Source organism: Felis catus, chromosome A2 (genome assembly GCF_018350175.1).
Source record: "Felis catus isolate Fca126 chromosome A2, F.catus_Fca126_mat1.0, whole genome shotgun sequence".
Lineage (NCBI taxonomy): Eukaryota > Metazoa > Chordata > Mammalia > Carnivora > Felidae > Felis > Felis catus.
In genome coordinates, this window is record NC_058369.1 from 119,694,999 (window position 1) to 119,709,067 (window position 14,069).

Below are 14,069 nucleotides of genomic sequence, written 5' to 3' on the forward strand. Positions count from 1 at the left end.
GTCGAACCGTATTTTTCCAGCCTTAGCTTTCCAAATTCCCTCTGATCTTCCAACAAATCAGCCGGTACAGTGATGAGGAACCCAGATTCTGGAGTCTGGCAGTGTAGGTTTGAACACAATACTCCCCTGCATACCACCTGGGGACCTACGACAAGCCACTTAACTTCTGTGTCACCACTTCTGCACCTGCACAGCGGAGCTCATCACGGTACCTACTTCACGTGGTTATTGAGAAGACTCAAATAATGTAAAAAACGCTCAGCATCGAGTTCCAAGCATAAGAAGCGTTACATTCGTTCCTTCTAGTACTATATCTGCATTATTCTCTGATTCAAAATCTGTAGCTTTTCTTCTTGCCCTTTATACTTTCCAGGCATTTGCATGTTATACAGACTAAGTAATTAAATTTCCCATGCATGGACTTCTCGTTGATCCTCACACGACAAAATTAACGGAGCTTCGTGTCCTTAAAGCTCATATCCGGCTCCCCCCGCCCCCAAACTGTTCCCATAACCCTACTAATTCATTCAGTCTCTCTCATTCTTATTAAGCCATTTACATTTTACAGTTTGCTCAGGTGTTATAACAGACCCGCTTTTCAAGGAATTCAAGATTTGTTCGACACGTTATGTTCAAGAGTAAAGATATTTGCAATAGGTGTAGTTACCTACAATTTAAAAAATCTTAAATTCTTTTTTAATGTTTATTTATTTTTGAGACAGAGACAGAGCATGGGTGGGGGAGGAGCAGAGAGAGAGAGGGAGACAAAGAATCCGAAGCAGGCTCCAGGCTCTGAGCTGTCAGCACAGAGCATGACGCTGGGCTCGAACCCGCGAACCGTGAGATCATGACCTGAGCTGAAGTCGGACGCCTAACTGACTGAGCCACCCAGGCGCCCCTAAAAAAAATTTTTTTTTAATAAAATAAGTATAAATAAAGGTTCCAGTTTCCACTCGGCTCTTTTCTTTCTATAATCCAAAAAGCTAGCTCCATTTTTAAGGACCCCAAACTCTGTAGATTTCAGTCTTTAGCAATGTTCTTGCCAAAGAAAGTTTCATCTCAATTTTGAGATGTTCAAACGTACATTAGAGTTGTATAAACAGGTATATGAGCAGAGATTTTTTTTGTCTTCGCTGCTCAGCAAAATTAGACTTTATTTTCCCCTGAGGTTTGAGGGGAAAAAAAAAATCTTTATTTCTTCAACTTTATTTTTTTTTTTTCAATAGTGCTCTTTTCTGCTGTTTTCAGGATATTGCTGTCAAGCTTTCTTTCCAATTACCTAACCCCTGTGGCTCTCTTCTTGACTCTTGTACTGGCTTCATGTGAATTTCAAGGTTTCCCTTCTGTGTCTAAGGGCCCTAAGGCGCCTTTTAGCAGATCTTTCCCTGGGGCCAGACTTGGCTTCCGCCTTGCAGCTATTCATTCATTGCTCAGCCCTCTCATTTACTAGGTGTTTATCTATCACCTACAAATACCCAGAGTGTCTATCAGGTGTTAAGTACCATGTTACAAATGTGGCACTGTGCACAAAGGGATCTCGAGGGAGAAAGGTGGTTAGTAACCTGGGCAACCGTCCATGCACAGTCCTTCTCTTAACCTAGAGATCACCAGCAAACCTATCAATCCCCTTGTACGTCTACTCTGTGTCCTCTAGGGCAGGATATGGTGAATTCGGAGTTAAGAATCTCACGTTCACATCATTGTTTTTCCTATGCCAAGACTGGGATTCAGGCTTATCCTATTGTCCAGTTTATGCTAAACTATCATACTTGACTCAAATTCTCTGGTGGTTTTTGGGTGTGGCCCTTGTCCCTATTGTCTTTTTTTGGAGTCCTAGGTCACACCTGGCAGAGTATTTCTTTGGTGAGTATGATGCCTCTGTAATGAGTAAATCGCTACAGCCTACATGTCTGACAACATGATGAATGACTGAATACAAAAAATTCATACGTTCCAGGGGCGCCGGGGTGGCTCAGTTTGTTAAGCGTCTGACTTTGGCTTACGTCATGATCTCATGGTTCGTGAGTTCGAGCCCCATGTCGGGCTCTGTGCTGACAGCTTGGAGCCTGGAGCGCAATGCTTCAGATTCTGTGTCTCCCCGCCCACCCCCCCCCCCCCCGCCCTCTGCTCCTTCCCCACCCATGCTCTCTCGCTCTCAAAAATTAATAAACATTTTAAAAAAACCTTTTTTTAAATCTCACACATTCTTATTGGATTAAAGTTTGGTATTTATACCTGTATAAATGTAGGTAACTTATTTTATCTAAAACAGTAGCCCCACTAATCCTATTCAATGTCACAGTCCATAAGCCTATAGATCCTACTGCCCAATACTAGTAGGCTACTTAACCTATGTTACGTACACATAATTCTAAAGTACAATTAAAGCCTTTAAGACCCATGTCAATCCTGGGAAACCAGTTTTCTGAGAAATTCAGACAAGCATATACACCTGTATTTGCATCTGGTGTGATTTTGAAGGTATTCTACTTAAAACATTTCAAAAATTATGGGCACTAAGAAACTGTAGATACTTTATCTCACTTCCAGGCAAGTTTGATAAGCAAGAAATCCAAAGGCAATATGCAAATAGATGTTTATGTTAATGAATCCTTTTAAACACCTGCTTTGTAAAAGAAAGTGGAACTGAGTACACGCAACTCTAACTCAAAGCTCTCTGAAGATTTAAGTAAGTTTTCCCCCCAAAACGCGTCGAAGTGAAACAACACCGATCATTCATTCCCCATTTTCTACTCCAGACCCTGAACCTCAGCTCTGGAACCTAGAGACTGAAACCACTCTTCGCCTCATATAAAAAAAAAAAAGGGGGGGGGGCAGTTGATAGAAATGCATGCACTGAATTACGAGCAGAGTATCTCATTCTCATTAAAAACCAGTTTTGCTTTTATGTTGCCTTTTTCTCTTTGGGGATGTGTGTTTTCTTAACACGAGTTGATTTTAGGTTGTCTCCAGAAATCACGGTCTCCTTAATCACTTACATTGGCTGAAAACACCAGGTCCTCCCTCAGACTCGTATCAAGTTCTAAGTGTTCTCTAAAGTCATGCTCACACGGTCAGTTTCAGGAAAAACTCCTGTTACTCCACACAGATGGGGGTCGCTTGTTGAGAATGTTTTTACTACAAAGGAGCTGCTACTAAATAACTTTCGGATATTAAATTATTTCAGTTTGTTATATGCAGATATATTCTGATATTCCAACAATGTTCTGAATTCATAAAGTACCCCTTCACCTGAGGGTTTAAAAGGTTCACTCAAACATAAATCCATTAATCTCCCAAACTGCCCTATGAAGTCAAAAGAGCATAGTCTAAGTCTGCATACAAAATACTTCCAGAATGAGCTTATAAATCAGTCATGTTTTCAGCCATATGCACAGAGAACTACAATCCTACATCTTTGCAACAGAGAAACAAGAAAACGCTGTATAGAGGTTGATGTGAAATAATCTCCAGTAAATATGTGAAGACTGGGAGAAAGCGATTTTTTCTACCGCTAAAAAGATGCATTTAAAAAATAAACGTGGTAGATACGAGGTTGCTATAAATTCTGAAAACGGCTTACCTATTAATGTAACTGAGGGCAACATAGGTTGGCTGCTGTAATTCTTGTTTTTCTAAAACACGTGGATCAGTATCTGTAACAAAAACACATTTACGATTTTTCAGCTTTTGCATTAGAATATACGAGGGTACCTAACGCAAAGTAATCGAGGTTAAACAGAGAGAAAGATTTAACATACCTCGTTTTAAAGAAAACCCAGACAGCAAAGCACAATCATTTGTCCTTTCATTCATAAATAACAAGATATTACATTACTTTTCAAGGGAATTCCAAACATCAACAGTGATAAAATGTCCATCTGTCACACAAACTCTTGCACAATCCCCCTCATAAATATTGGTTTTCACTGCTTACAGTTACAATGTTGGCATGGTTTGGGGAGGGTAATCGGCCTAAGAAAGAAAGTCTCTGTTAATTATGCTCACTTGAATGCTGGAACAAATTAGTTGCCATTGGAAAGCTCCATCAATTTGAAAATCGACTGAGTATTGTTCTTGTTCACTGAACACTTTTCTGGGTTTGGATTCACATTCTGGAGGGTAGCTCTTGTCCTTTTTAATTATATAATGAGTTTATTATAACCTTTTCTAGACTCTCAATCAGGAATGCTCATGCTGGCTCAGAATCCACAAATCCCACATTCATCAGAGGGGCTTTTCCCCCCGAAAGAGAGAATTCAACACCATAGCAACCTTCTTTATTGGTGCTTCTCCAACATGGCACGCACAAAAAGTGCACTTTTCACAACCAGAAGCGTATTCTCCAGCTTCTCACGTCGAACAAAGACTGCGCTCACCGCAGGCAAAGGCGACGTTTGTATGGGGAGACTATAAACGGGGGAAAACTGAACACGGCTTATTTTCCACGAAAAAAAAGGTCCAGGCATTTCACACAGATTTCTTTTTCATTATAACCTCATTTAAAGCCATCTCGTTATTAGAACTCTTCCAGCTGCACTCGGGCAATAACACCTTCTTTGATGTAATGACAGATGTTGTTTCAAGCACCTTTGTACAGGAAGTGTTTATTGCACGTGGTAGATGTAAGATACACGCACTAACCCCAAAGCACATTAACAGGTGACGGGGGTGGGGGTGCAGACGTGGTGGCATAGAGCACGGGTGGCAAAAATGAGAGCGTAACAATCCACTTCCAACGCTTTTTGACTCCCAGGCTCGCACTGGGAAGTGGTGGCAATTTTATTCTTGGTGCCCAAGTGAAGAACTGCACGTTCACTTCATTGTTTTTCCTATGCCAAGAATTTCAGACACATACTACTCTGAACTCCCGCTTCCTGGGTCTTTGCCACTGCAGGTCCTCGAAGCCCAATTCTGAAACAAGAGACAAAGCTTCTCTGAATGGCTCCATCAAGTCGGGTCTCCGGGTTTTGGCAGCACGAGTGAGAACAGATCAGTAACTCGGCATTTCCTCTCCCTCCCACAATGCTTACATATGCAACTGAGGCTGGTTGCAGATCTCTGCGCCCGCCGATACGACCCACGGATCTCTAAATACCGGCAACCACTCTTCAAGGGAAGCTCAGTGTTCAAATACAACCTCTCCTCACACTCATCCGAGTTGGCTGTGACCCCCAGAGCATAGCTGGGTTTCTGAGAAACGCTCTGGGCACCTCACCTGTGTTCACTAGAGAGGAGTCAGTAGAACAATGCTCACCAGGGTGTTTTATCCCCCAGAACAGTCCATTGGAATGCTGGGCAGGCTATGTGTGCAAATGGTGAGTGACAGACCAATCCTGCAAGGTCTCTGCAGGTGCTTAACGAGGTTAAGAAGCAAGAGATTGGAAACTAAAACCACGAAAATCAAGAGGAAGATAGGAAAGAACAAGGCAATGATTGCAAATGTCTGGGTGGAAAATCTCCCAAACGCTCGCAAAACGGTTTGACCTCACGTGGAGCGCCTGATGACAGAGGTGCTGAGATTTTGAGACGCGGGCCAGAACTTGATTCACTAAAACCCATTCCTTCAGAGTCATCTGGTGCCGGATTTCATAAGGTGTATCGTTTTGAAAGAGAAGAGTGCCATTCTAAAATGTGTGTTTTTTTTTTAAAAAAAATTAATGTTTATTTTTGAGAGAGAGAGCGCGAGCGAGAGAGAGCACACACACACACAAGCAGGGGAGGGGCAGAGAGAGAGGGAGACACAGAATCCGAAGCAGGCTCCAAGCTGTCAGCACAGAGCCCGACGCGGGGCTTGAACCCAGAAACCATGAGATCATGACCTGAGCTGAAGTCAGACGCTCACCGACTGAGGCACCCAGGCGCCCTAAAATGTGTGTTGAAAGGGGAAAAGAGTTAGGAGGCCAATGAACCTTTTTGTATCTTCCACTGTTGCCTTCATTCTTGTTAACGGACATTTGGTCTGTTTTCTCCCAAACCATCCTCCGGAGCTTTCCTTTGTTTCCAAGTTATAAAAGTTCTCAACTGTTTTAAACATGGCTCCTCTCTAAGCCACCTTGGCTCTCACTTTTCTTCTCCTAGCGTGGGAGCAAGTGTACACACAAACCTACAGTTATAGCCTTCTTTTCCTTGTCACATGCTGATGCCTCTTTGGAGAAGGCGAAGAAACACCTTATATAAAATCCTTCCGTTCCCTGATGCTCAAATGAATGGTGTTGGCCACTGACAACACAAATTTCACCTTATAATCTTTCACAGAGAACCAAGAATGTTTGCATGCCAGTTGCAAAGCAAGGTTTTGAAATACCGTTTTCTTACGGTGTTTCACTACCTTCCATAACCTATGCTAGGCTTAATGCTCACATACCCTCAAATTACCTAGTGGCGAAATGGACTTCCAGAAGCTTCCTAACGCCACCGTCTTCCATGACAAAAAGGCCATCTGGAAGCAACTCAGGCAGGATTCCCTTTTTCTCGGAGGCAGACTCTGGTTAATTGACAAGAAAGCAGACCTTCCAGACAGACATCTACCAGGCTTAACCACATCTTTTTCAGATTAGATGTTTCCTTGGGCAAGCTTTGGAACATTCATTAAAGCTTCGCGTTCTTAAAAATGAAATGAGGCGCTTGGTGCCCAGAAATCAGGAAGAGGCCTACACGAGTGCTACTGGAGGAACAGGATCAGCTGCTGGTCGCAAATCAACCTCAGCTCCGTCCCTCGCTTCCTGGCTGGCTGGTGCGCCGTGATCGTGACTCACCGTTTTATGGATTTAATTACGCCGTTGAGCCCTTCACATTCAGTAAAAGTAGAATAGCTGCCTTTATTATTTCTCTCTCCCTGGCAGAAACGTAACCGCCTGCTGCTGGAAACTCTCTACAGGAAAGGATTAGAGCAAAAAGAGACGAGGATTGTCACACGGGATGACGACGCGCTCCTCGGGGACACGGACCGTCCATTGTCAGAAGGGGCTGGAGAGAGCAATGCTATCCACTGGATAGGACTGAAGGCAATAAAAAGAATTTCCCTATTCCGTGTGCCACGCCACTGAGAACTTTTTTGCACATAAGCTGCTGCAGGAAGAAATGGGATATGAATGGCAATGGCTGTAGCCCACAGTCGCCCAGATAGTTCGCTGGCTTGTTTGTTTATGGCGCCAATAAAAACCTGAAACTGGAACATCGGCTACCACGGCCCAGAGATATAATCCACCTCGGTAAACGGGCTGTGGGATCGAGGCACTTGATTTTTTCTTTTCCTCCCCCTGCCCCGCCGCCCCCCCCCCCCCCCCCCCCACAGCCGCAGGATGGTCCACAAGCCAGCAACTGGGAGGAAGGCAAGCGTTTTCTATAATGTGGCTGTCTACGGCCACAGACGACAACACTCTACCACTTTTCTGGTGCTAAGCAGTGACAAGAAGAGAAACCCAAATGTTTTCAGCAGGGCAGCGGGGGAGCCAAGAAAAAGCACGGAGGGATTCTGCTTTTCTGCCTCATACCACCCCCTGATGCCCACTGACTGATGGCTAAGAGAAATCGAACGTACGGGTTTATAAATACCCAAGTGATAAAAACCTATCCGCCTCCTTCAGCTTCATGGAACGTGGCATCTTCTAAAATAGACGGCAATGTGCCTCTTCCAGGGTTCCTACCTCGGGCTAGTAGTTTGAACGCTCAGGGGTACGGGAAGGACTACGCACAAAGTGGAAGATTTCTGTAGCTCGTTAGGGTCACAGTGACTCCTGGCTTTACAGATTCAATTCAATGGCCGAAGGGCTCAAGGTCACAGCACTAGCTCCCACTACGTCTCAACGGGCGAGGAAAATGGCAAGGCAGATGACAGAAATAAGGAAAAGGACAGCATTCAGACCCTTCTCAATAGAAAGCGGAATTAGAACACGACGAAGGAAGGGCGCCTGGGGGGCTCAGTCGGTTAAGCGGCCGACTTTGCCTCAGGTCGTGATCTGGCGGGTCCGTGAGTTCGAGCCCCGCGTCGGGCTCTGTGCTGACAGCTCGGAGCCTGGAGCCTGTTTCCGATTCTGTGTCTCCCCCTCTCTCTGACCCTCCCCTGTTCATGCTCTCTCTCTCCCTGTCTCAAAAATAAATAAAACATTAAAAAAAATTAAAAAAAAAAAACACGACAAAGGAAAGGCCGTGGTGGTCAATCAGAACGGCTCATGCTCATCGGCCCCGCTGTCACTGGAGTGGGGGACCAGTGGCAACCGAGTGGATTTGTGGCCTATGTGGGGACTTTTATAGCACTATCTTCAAGCCAAAATAAAGCCATCAAGGTCATTTGTTGGGTTAACGGAGACTTAATTAATAAGCTCACGGGCCTTGGCTATGCCTTAGCTAGCATACTGTTAGGATTTTTATTAGCCTGAATTACTTACAAATTCGAGAAAGTGAGGAACCAGCGGTCCTACCTCTCCCCAAGGCTGACGAGGCCTCAATCAGCAATGAGCCGTTTCCAGGCTGCGAGGGGCACCAGTGAGCCGAAGAGGCAGTATCATGCCCCCCTGAGAGGGCCCCCTTCACATTTGGCGTTCTCCCCAAACCAGGATCTTGTCCAAGAGTCTATAGTAAGAGTGGGAGGCTGAGAGGACGTGGGTGTGGAAGCAGTGAGGGACTAGCAGCGCTTAAGACCCTGGAGACGCATAGGCCCACGCAGTCAGACACAGGATTCAGAAGATCCGGGCTGGGTCCACCACTTTTCTTTGGGCTCCCTCAGTCATAATTAATGGGCGTAGCCTGTGTTCCCTCTTCCCCTAACAGCTGTACTCCTAAAAGGCCACAGAGTGTTAGTTTATTCAGTGTGGCCTTCCCCCACGCCCCTGGCTGCATTCGCCACATCCCTTCTGTGCCCCACTCCCTCGCCAGGACCCACAGAGGCATCATCCGGGTACATCCTGCCCCCCTTCCACACTTCTCAGAGGTGAAAACCTGTCTCCTCTTCTCTTATCTCTCCAGCGCTCAGCTCCGTGGCTGGCAAGTCTGAGAACGCACAATTATTGGGGGGATACACCAGTTTTATGGCCAGAAAGTCGAATTTTTGGTCAAACGTGGCAGACGGATCACGGGCATTTGTTTCCTTCATCACCCAAGGTCCCACTAAAGTAGAACTACAGGAATAGAAAAAAAATCTCCGGAGGGAGGGAAGAAAGAAAGGGGAGAGGTCAGCAGACCAGTGATTTCAGCTAGGATTCTGGAAGGTGGGAAACCCCTGCAGGAGTAGAAAGTGACCCAGAGAGGAGAAACAGCTACACTCTCAAGTGCCTGCCGTGGGAGAGACCCAGGTGCCAGGAGGTGGACCCGCTATGGAAGCCCTGAGTTGGGCCTGGCCTGGAGGCACCTGGAGACTCACAAGGCAAGGAAGGGACAGTTCAGAGCCGAAAATGGGAAGTTTGTTTCAATGGTTAATTGTCCAGAGGCACTGAACCAGGAAATCAAGCACAGCAGAGGTAGAGGGGAACGGGGGGAGGCCAGGGCTGAAAAGGGGATGCAAACAGAAATAGGCCTACCCAGGGGCGCCTGGGTGGCTCAGTCGGTTGAGCGTCCGACTTCGGCTCAGGTCACGATCTCGCGGTCCGTGAGTTCGAGCCCCGCATCGGGCTCTGGGCTGATGGCTCAGAGCCTGGAGCCTGTTTCCCATTCTGTGTCTCCCTCTCTCTCTGCCCCTCCCCCGTTCATGCTCTGTCTCTGTCTCAAAAATAAATAAACGTTAAAAAAATTTTTTTTTTAAAAAAGAAATAGGCCTACCCTGTTGCTCCCAACCACCCCAGCAGCTGGCTGGTGGAGTCCTCTGATTAAGTGGGCTCAGAGAAGAGACCACCAGATGCTGACATCCGGCAATTCCCTGATTAAATGATCCCCCCTGCAGTTAAGCCCATGGTCAGTGAGCCTCATCCATGTCTCCATCCAGAGCCTCTTATCAGCTTTTTATTGCCTCGGTCTTAGATATGAGCCAAGAATAGTCAAGGAATGGCCATTGGACATTTGGGTGAAAGTCATGAAGATGAATGGGAGATACCAAACCAAACAGTAGCGGGGGTGGGGAGATATGGAGACAGGAGCAAGGGCAAGGCTTGGGAGGTCATGTGACCTACCTACTCGCACAGACCCAGTTAATGGCAGGGCAAGGACCAGAAGACCTACACGCTGAGTCCCATTAGGCGGGTATTCTGACCATCAAAAATGCCACTCCTCCTCGGAAGTCAACGCATTGCTACTGTCCAGTTGTAACACTGGACTCCAGGCAGACCATCTTTCTAGCTTTCTCAAAAGCCCAGCACAGTTCTGTTTTAACGTTCGCACCACTTTCCGCACCGATTTTGATGAACCAACAATTTACAAAGACCAACTTTTAATTCACGGCTCGTTTACTTCAGCTGCTGAAATAAATATTGCTTTCTTGTTGGAAATGGTCCTTTCAAAAAAACCAAACACACACACACACACACACACACACACACACACACAAACAACCCTACAATGCACATAACCAGCCTTTGAATGGATCAACTTTTCCTCAGTTTATAGACACGTCATTTGAAACTTTTCCTAAGCCATAATTTCCATTACAGGGCAGTCAGTGGAAATTACAGTGAGATTCTTGCCTTCCTAAATTCAATGTGAAATCCAGATGCAGTTAAGTGTTGCTGTAAACTTTATGAGTGAAATATCTGAAAGTCAGGGCCGCTGTGCAGCACGGTAATACCACCTATTAAAAAAAGCATTCATGTACACGTTTGTAGCTGGAGTTTTCCTCTCCAAGTGAGTGGGTAAACATTATTCATCCAAGAACCACTGAGACAATGCTCTAGAAGGCTGATTCATAAACAAACATGGCATGTTGCAGCCCTCCCAGCTCCTGGCATGGCCAGAGGGTTCAGGTTATTAGAAATAGCCCTGACTGGGATGCTTTCTAACTCTTTATCAACCCATCAAACTCCTAATGTCATTGAAGACTGCTTGAGTCAGAGCTATTTTTCCCTAAGTATGAGACATGTAGGCCTTATATCTATGACACTATCATTCCGTACTCTTTGACGGCGACAGAGGGTTATCTATCTACCCAAGCTTTCACCTTGTTACCTGTGACAAGAGGGCCTGCCGGAGACCATCATGGCTGTCGCATATGCCTGTGAAGTACACAACCTATACTTCTGTACCCAGCAGCCCCGGAGACTAAGGTGCTGGGATTACACAATAAAATTCTCTCAAGCGGGAGTAAGGCCAAAACTGAGCACCGTGCATGTGTGCATGCACACATGAAGATACAGGCCTACTCTCTCCAGAAATGAGCCTGATGTTGGAGCCAAGTAGTATGCTACACAAAAGACCATCAAGGAGCATCTATGTCACTCCTGGACAATGGAAGAGCTTTATATAAGCAGGTATCTGCAAGAGAAGACAGCTGCTGATGGGTAAGGCTAGGTGACAAAAAAAAAAGCAGGGAGAATGAGGCTCTGAAGTCCTGTCTTCGGGGCTGGGAGGGAACTCTGTTTATGGAAAGACCCCTCCATTCCCTTTGTTTAAAATTATTTGCCAAAGGAGACCCTACCCATTCTCCAAGGCGTCGGCCTATATACGACCTCTACCATTGGTTGCACTAGACGTATGTGTAAATCTGCTTAACTTCCCATCAAAACGGATGCTCCCCTTAGGGGACCAGACCTTAGAGGCCACACATCCTAAGCCCACTGCTCTGTAAATAATCACTGTTCGTTATGATGTACGCTGAACACATAAACGCATGCCTTGGACATGCAGAAGACAAAAGACACAAATAGAAGCACCCAGCTCAGACAGTTCGACCAGTAGAGTCAGACGGGAGAGGAACAGAGAGCCACACATAAATGCCTGTGCCAGTATACACAGATAATGTGAAAACTGTACCTACAATATTCAGAGGGCTCCAAAGGGATGCAAAGTTAGAACAGTGCAGATAGGGCTGATGTGGGAAGGGCTCACTTATGAATGGCCTTGGGTTTTGAGGGGAGGGAGTCCTTCATGGGTAAGGTTAGGGGAGCTATAAAATTGGCATGGAGTTTGAAGCAGAAGGCACAGGCAAGAAGTCTATGGGTACTATGGAAAGGCAGCGGGGCTAAATAGCCATATTCATTAGTTATAGGACATTTACGGAGAGATTCTGGAACAGGGGTTCTGTCCACCACAGGGATGTTTGGTAATGTCTCCCCTGGAGACAAGGGGGTCGGGGTGGGGGGTGCTACTGGTATCTAGTGGGTGGAAGCCAAGGATGCTGCTTAAACATCCTACAATGCGCACCACAGGACAACACCCCCCTTTTCTCCCTCCCCCCAACGAAGAATTATCTGGCCTAAAATGTCAATAGTGTCAATGCCGAGAACCACACGGATATTATAAGAAATGGAATGGTTGCCCCTCTGTTCCCTGTGGATGATAATTTCTGTTAATTTCTGTTGTCTGAATCAGGAGGCCAGAAGGCTATTAAGAAGGTGCAAAAGGGGCGCCTGGGTGGCTCCGTCGGTTAAGCGTCCGACTTCAGCTCAGGTCACGATCTCGCGGTCTGTGAGTCCGAGCCCCGCGTCAGGCTCTGGGCTGATGGCTCAGAGCCTGGAGCCTGCTTCCGATTCTGTGTCCCTCTCTCTCCGCCCTTCCCCCGTTCATGCTCTGTCTCTTTCTGTCTCAAAAATAAATAAACGTCGGGGCGCCTGGGTGGCGCAGTCGGTTAAGCGTCCGACTTCAGCCAGGTCACGATCTCGCGGTCCGGGAGTTCGAGCCCCGCGTCAGGCTCTGGGCTGATGGCTCGGAGCCTGGAGCCTGTTTCCGATTCTGTGTCTCCCTCTCTCTCTGCCCCTCCCCCGTTCATGCTCTGTCTCTCTCTGTCCCAAAAATAAATAAACGTTGAAAAAATAAATAAACGTTAAAAAAAAAAATTAAAAAAAAAAAAAGAAGGTGCAAAAGAAGGATACCAGAGATTATTTGAATTTAGAGAAGAGCTCTTTATGGAAACAAAGAAATGGAATTCATTTCAAGAAATACATGCTGAACTCCTGCCCTATGCTAGTTGCTCAAAGGACATCCTAAGTCAGTCGATTCACAACTGAGCCAGAAAAATGACATAATTCACAGTTAATAATAACCCAAGACAGACTGACAATCCTACCAACTGTTGCGGAAACAAAACAGGATTCTCTGAGAATCAGAGAAAGTTCTTGAAAGAAAATTTTACACGAGCTTTGAACTAAATCTCCAGGCAGCAAAGGCACAAAACTGGTGAGTCAAGAGAAAACAGTTGGAGCAGATGAACACGCGCAGGGCCTGGCCAGACATCCAGTGTGGCTGGAACTCTCTGGCAGTTCATACGTGGCCCCCATCCTGGAAGGTCTGAAATGCTCGGAGGGTTCGGCCTTCATTCTGTGGACAACGTGAGAGCAGCTGAAATGTAAACCGATATGGTCTGTGTTTTAGAAGAATAACCGGTGGGGGGTGGGGGGGTGGAGAATGAGGAGAAAGCAGAATACAGAAACATAAGATCTGGTGACAGTAGAAAAAGAAAGACATAACTTTTCTTACGGTATAGATCGGAGTGCCTCATTATCAAAAGCAAGGAAGTAATTCGAAAGTGAAAAGGGTTTGACACACAAAAAAGGGAGGTCTGCTTCTGATGTGTGGGGAGACATTTTGCAGGACCAAGAAGCCTGGCCAGACAGAAACGGAGTGCTAAAGATCCCATCACACGGCCACACATTCCGGCAGGCACTTGAACCAGAGCAGCTCCCTCGAAACCACGATACACAGTAAAGACCCAGCTCTGACTAAACACTCGGTTATCACAGAACTCAGCCAGCTAATCAGTAAGCCTTGACGGAGGACCTACCAGGGATAAAGAAATCCTCTCCAGTTTAAAGAAAAGCCAGAGGCTGTACTGCACCAGAAACCGAGTAACTGGTACCTTTCACAGGAAGTACAGCAGGAGTTGGGGGTGCCGAGTCACAGAGGGCCCAGAGTCCCAGTATTTTACATGATCTGGTACCGGAGTCTCTAAGGCTCGCGGTTGCAGTCACCCCTGCTCTCGCTTCTTGGTG

The 14,069-nt window shown here is 46.2% G+C and overlaps 1 protein-coding gene across 2 annotated transcripts in view; it reads right to left on the reverse strand.

The window, feature by feature from the left end:
• Positions 1-14,069, reverse strand: part of JAZF1 (JAZF zinc finger 1) — a 351,615-nt gene that overhangs the window by 149,843 nt on the left and 187,703 nt on the right. For both annotated transcript variants that reach the window (XM_011280443.4, XM_019825625.3), the window contains exon 2: positions 3,584-3,656. In XM_011280443.4, the coding sequence (XP_011278745.1) occupies positions 3,584-3,656 (73 nt within the window). The remainder of the gene's footprint in view (positions 1-3,583; positions 3,657-14,069) is intronic.